We start from the raw sequence: 5,722 nt of genomic DNA, 5'->3' as shown, positions 1-5,722 counted from the left end.
ATATATTATTATATTATTATTTCTTATATATTTTTATATACTTTCTTTTTTGTTTTAAATTAATATCTTAATGTATTTCGCGTTTCGTAATTTGTTAAAATAATGAATCAGTAAGCACCGTACACAAATCCAAGTTTACTCTTTTATAAAATATATGAATATTAAATTATTAGAATGATCCTACGAGTTTAATTGAAGCTGGGATTATCTCCTTGTAGTTCGATGTTACGTATACACCAATAACACGAATACTATTTTACCACTAATTGGCCGTATTGTATATATATATTTTATATGTGATTTTCGAAGAAACGTTAATTAATGTATGATAGATAGATGCATGTACGTGATGTAAAAAAAAAACAAAAAGAAAAATACAAAAAATCAAAACAAATTAATTGCAATTGATTCCAAATATGGACTCTCTTTAAAGTTTTTTCGATCATTTATATTGTGATCATTTTATTGAAAAAATGGGAACGATTTTTATTGGGATGCAATCGAACCTAATGACCCGATAATAAAAATCATTGGAATAACAATGCAAAACCGATGGAAGAAACATATTTAAAAATTAGGTTAAAAAAAAAAAAGAAAAACAAAAGCCACGATGGCGGCGTGCGTGTTTATTCTTATACGAGTAGCCGGAAATCACGGGGCTATAAAATGTATCGATTTCATGGTAATTTCCATATCGAATCCGGGCAAACCGGCGTGAAATAAAAGCGTCAATCGGTAGACGATCGATCTGTAACGAATGAGATTTCGCGTGCCCGGAAATACTTCGATGATGCGTAGTTACACGTCATTTAATTTCAAAGTTAGAAAAGTATGATCATAGAATGAAAACGAAGGGTTTAAAGGTAATTTATCTGTATACCTATAGGGTGTTCTAGTGTAGTAAGAGGTTACTTAAATATAGATTTATTTGTTTAAATTATAATAGAAATATTTTAGATATATATATAATTTGATTGATTTGTAAAATTAATCGTAGGATGAAACTGAAGGGTTTAAACATAATATTTTTATATTAAATATTTTATATAGTTAATATATATTTTTTATATTTTTAAATATGTGTTAGATATATAAGATATTATATAGTTATATATGATATTATATAACTATAAGATATTATATATAAGATATAATAATATATATTAGATATATTAGACATTATATAGTTAATATATATTATATATTATATATTTTAAAGGAGAGGTTATTTAAATATTTTCTAAATAATATTTCGGATATTACCAAACGATCATTTGAATCCTGACACTCTCCAATATATCTATCTTTCACTATAATATATATAAAATGAACCATATGCTTTAAATTTTGATTTGTTTCAAATTACTGTATTCTAATACGAGAGATATATAGTAAATGAAAAAAAAACATTAAAAATCTATATAATATAAGGGTTGGGAGTTTTCACACGTTTTGGTCACTTACAAAAGAACCTTTTTGAATGTTTTGTCTCAGGGCAACTACGATCGCCACGGATAACGGAACATCCATCGGACATAATCGTGGCAAAGCACGAGCCGGTGACGTTGAACTGCAAGGCCGAGGGTAAACCGGATCCCGTGATAGAATGGTATAAGGATGGTGAGCTCGTGCAGACGTCACCAGGGGACGCCAAGTCCCACCGGGTGCTCCTTCCCACGGGATCCCTATTCTTTCTTCGTGTTATGAACGGGAAGAAGGAACAGGACGGTGGTGTTTATTGGTGCGTCGCAAAGAATCAAGCTGGTTCTGTACCTAGCAGAAATGCCACCCTCACGGTAGCTGGTAAGCAAATCACATTTACTTTTTTTTTTCTCTTTTTCAAATTTATTTTTTTCATCATTATCATTATTTTCATCGCTATTATTATTATTGTTCTTGTTGTTGTTATTGTTTTTATTGTTCTCGTTATCCGTACTTATTCATTTTTACAAATTTATGATTACTAAGGTAAAATATAAATACACTTTGTTGTATTAACGCGTATAAAATATCCGATGATATGAACATTTAACATCGATATGTAATTATTGAAGGAAAATAAGAAAGGTGTTTGTTAAAAAAAAGAAGGGAAAGAAATTAAAAAAAAAAGAGTTAAATTACTGACCGATTCTTTCTCTCTGTTACGAACGAATTATTTTGCGAGAGACGTTGCAATAATAATACCGATAACAAAATAACGCCCGCAGGTATTAGCAATAACGATAATAATAGCGTTTTTCTATTGTTGCTTGCTTCCGTTACTTCGAAATAATAATAATAATAATAATAATAAATTTAAACACAAAAACAAAAAAAAACCGTAGGAGAACACGCTAAATATTAATTAACGTACGAACAATTGCACACACATCCTTCAGAAACTAATAATCAAAATAATAATAATAATAATGAAATAATCTCTCTCTTTCTCTCTCGTTAGGAAAATTGATTCGAGTGGAAGGAAAGTATTAAAAAAAAAAAGGAAAAAAAAAAAAAAGAAAATGGAGTAGAATGGGCAGTGGTAATAGGAGGGGCGGAGTGAGGGTTGGGGAGGAGGTTGGGTGGAGAAACGAGACAAAGGATACGCGGTACGCATCAGCAATGACTAAACACACGTCGCAACGTGTGTGTGGGTGTAACCACGGGAAAATCACGTGACACGCGTAAGCAATGTTGGTCCATTAGTGGCAGCGATTCGCGCGATTAGGTAGGCCTTACCGTCTCAAGTTCTGTCCAAAGACCAGAAAGAAAAAAAAAGAGAGAGAAAGAGAGAGAGAGAGAGAGAGAGAGAGAATAACTTAGGCCACGACCAACAATAATATTTTCTTCTCTCCTTTTTGTCGTATCGCAGCTATGTGGGTGGTAGTGGTAGTGGGGGTGATGGGGATGGTTTCAGACAACTCGAGTGTTTAAGATTTTTTTCTTTTATTTTATTTTATTTTTTTTTTCTTCTCTTATATCTTACGTGTTTAGTTACTTCTTATTCTAAAATTATATTATGATAAATATAATATTAAATTAATAAATATCTTTAGGAAATATCCTAAAAGATATATATATCCTAAAAATATATATATATAAAAATATATACCTAGTATCTTAGGGAATTTGGACATTGAAAAGAACTAGAACTTCGTTTTGATTAATTGGACGTTTCGTCTCTTTATTGGGACTTATTCAGCAACTTAATCTCTAAAGTTCAGCGTCTTTTTTATTTAAGCAGACATAAATTTTTGTAATATTCAAAACACTATATATCTAAACTTCGTTATCTTTTGATCCGTTATATTTGAACACTCAAACTGTTTGAGTCCAATTAATTAAAACGAAGTTCTAGTTTTTTTTAATGTCCAAATTCCTTACGATACTTATTTATTAATAATTTTATTTTTGGAGAGAGACGAGAGAAACAATTAATTGAATAATATTAAATGTTATTTAAATATTGGTGGAGAAGGGGGGTGAGTAGAGTATAAACCAAAAATGTGAGATAAATATAAGTAAAGTAATGATAAGACATTGTAAAAAACTGTCTAAGTTGTGCAATAAAAACTTGATTATATATATTAATATTCAACATAAATAAAAAACGTTTTAGTAAATAAAAATTAATATTGATACGTATAATATATAATGATAAATATAATATTAAATAATTATTATTAATATATTCAACATATTAAGAAAAAAAATGAAATGATTCAATTGAATGTACATTTAACGATATTCCGTTTAAGAGTTCGATGCGTGTATATGATTTTTTGTTTTACAAAGCAGGATATGTCAAACGTTATGAACTTTTTGTTCATTCATTTGCTTTTTAACTCTTCCCCATGACGTTTGAAATGAAAGGATAAGATCATTCTCTCTCGCAAATCCAAGATAGGCTATTCATTATTTGCATAACGCCAAAGATGAATCTTGGGTTTGTAGTTGGTGTCCCTTCGAATTCTTCGTTTTTTCATTCTTTTTGTCTGTGTTCTCTTTCTAAAAGATATATAGAAAGAAAGAAAGAGACAGAGAAGCCTTTAAGGTTTATAAAAGGCATCAGACTCAAGGACACCAGGCGTGCATATTGATATGAAAAGACATTTCACGCGTTTCTCGCAGGTTGTGCACCGCATGACGAAGATAAGACGAGATGGTGGTGCGTTCTTCATGGTGCCAGTTCAACCCATGGAAATGGAAAGAGAAAGAGAAACAAATATGTATATAGGGAAAGATATAAAAGAAGGGATGGTAAATAGATGGGTGGGGCACGTGAAAAGGAAAATCCAGAAGCTCGTTTCGAATAAAGGATTAACGATAGAAACGTGTGTGTGTTTACTTATGCACAATACATTTATATATATTTAATAATTCATTGTATTGTTTCAACATTTAATTCATTCTTTATTTAGATATAGTATTATATAGATAAATTTAATATATAAATATATTAATTGTAAACTTATATAACAAAAGTATATAACAAACAGTAAATTGCATATCAATCAATTAATATACGTCATGAATTAATTCAAACTAATCTCTATAGAAAATGATTTATAATATAGATATTTTTTATAAATCTTATTTAAATATTCTATATATTCTATAAATAAAAATGCATAGGTTAATATATATATATTTTATTTATAAACATATATAATACCGTCCACTTTAATAAAAAGAATAATATAAATAGAATTTACTTATAATATCATCCACGTTTATAGATCTGATATAAATATTCGACCCGTCAATTATAATTATTTATGATACTCGTTAAAAATACTTTCAATTGATCTTTACGTTCAAATATTTAAATATTAAATTACTTTAAAATACGTGTATTCGAATTAGTATTATTAAAAACCTCTTACCAAAAAGAAACATACGAGTATTAGATATGATGTGGAAAACTTTAATTTGAAATAAAATTCTCTGAAAAATTCGCAAATAATAACTTATGATTAATATTCGAGATATACGTGAATCCTTTTTTTCTTTTTATTCGTTAACAAACATCATGTTTGTTTTACGTACTCTCTTCTAAAGGCTACGCCTTATTACACTTCGAATTCCGTCCTGCATGAGATACATCGAACTCGTGGACACTCTCTCTCTCTCTCTCTCTATGTATGTGAATATATATATGTTGTGTCATGTACATAACTTGAGAGAGTATAATACTATACCGGATTTCGATCGTCTACACGGCACCCACCCGGTCCGTAGGCGATACACCGATAAAAGCAGAAACCGGTTTCCACGTGTTGCTGCCAACGACGACAACGACGACGATGATGACGACCATGACGACCATGACGACGATGACGACTAAGAGGAAAGACGAGAGTACATTTATTGCTTTCTTTCTTTTTCTGTTTTTGTGCGTTGCTTGGCTCACCGAGAAAACGGGAAAAACGCGTAAAAGCTTCCGAGACTGAAATCTCGACACTTTCATATATTTTTTTCTCTCTTTTTTTCTTTTTTCTTTTTCCTACCCCCTCGTTTTTATATTTATTCCTTTTTTTTTTCTTTTTATTTTAACACCTTTACACTTTTACTTGTTTCAAGGTACTTTGATATGGAACATTCGTGACAATTTTATTTCTTTATTTTAGATACACGTGTGTGTGTGTGTCAATTGTTTGTGATTAAATTATTATTTAATGTTTAAACCCTTTTTAAATACCAAAAGTGTCTAATTATTGCAACGAAATGAAAACTTCATGAT

General features: G+C 29.8%; 1 protein-coding gene across 2 annotated transcripts in view; it reads left to right on the top strand.

Moving 5' to 3' along the window:
* The window catches only part of LOC106788353 (roundabout homolog 2-like), a 106,318-nt gene extending 101,970 nt beyond the window's left edge, over positions 1-4,348 (top strand). Inside the window, exons 2-3 of one of the 2 annotated variants that reach the window (XM_014751526.1) lie at positions 1,495-1,803; positions 4,111-4,348. In XM_014751526.1, coding sequence (XP_014607012.1) covers positions 1,495-1,803; positions 4,111-4,247 — 446 coding nt within the window. In that variant the 3' untranslated portion in view covers positions 4,248-4,348. Of the gene's footprint in view, positions 1-1,494; positions 1,804-2,440; positions 2,480-4,110 lie in introns of those variants that run through there. The other variant, XM_014751528.1, reaches the window with a different exon arrangement.
* The last annotated feature ends 1,374 nt before the right edge of the window (positions 4,349-5,722 follow it).

The sequence above is a fragment of the Polistes canadensis genome, unplaced genomic scaffold (assembly GCF_001313835.1).
Source record: "Polistes canadensis isolate GaletaPanama2010 unplaced genomic scaffold, ASM131383v1 scaffold_137, whole genome shotgun sequence".
Classification (NCBI taxonomy): domain Eukaryota; kingdom Metazoa; phylum Arthropoda; class Insecta; order Hymenoptera; family Vespidae; genus Polistes; species Polistes canadensis.
The sequence above is the reverse complement of the archived record's forward strand: the minus strand, read 5'-3'. Positions and strand labels throughout refer to the sequence as shown.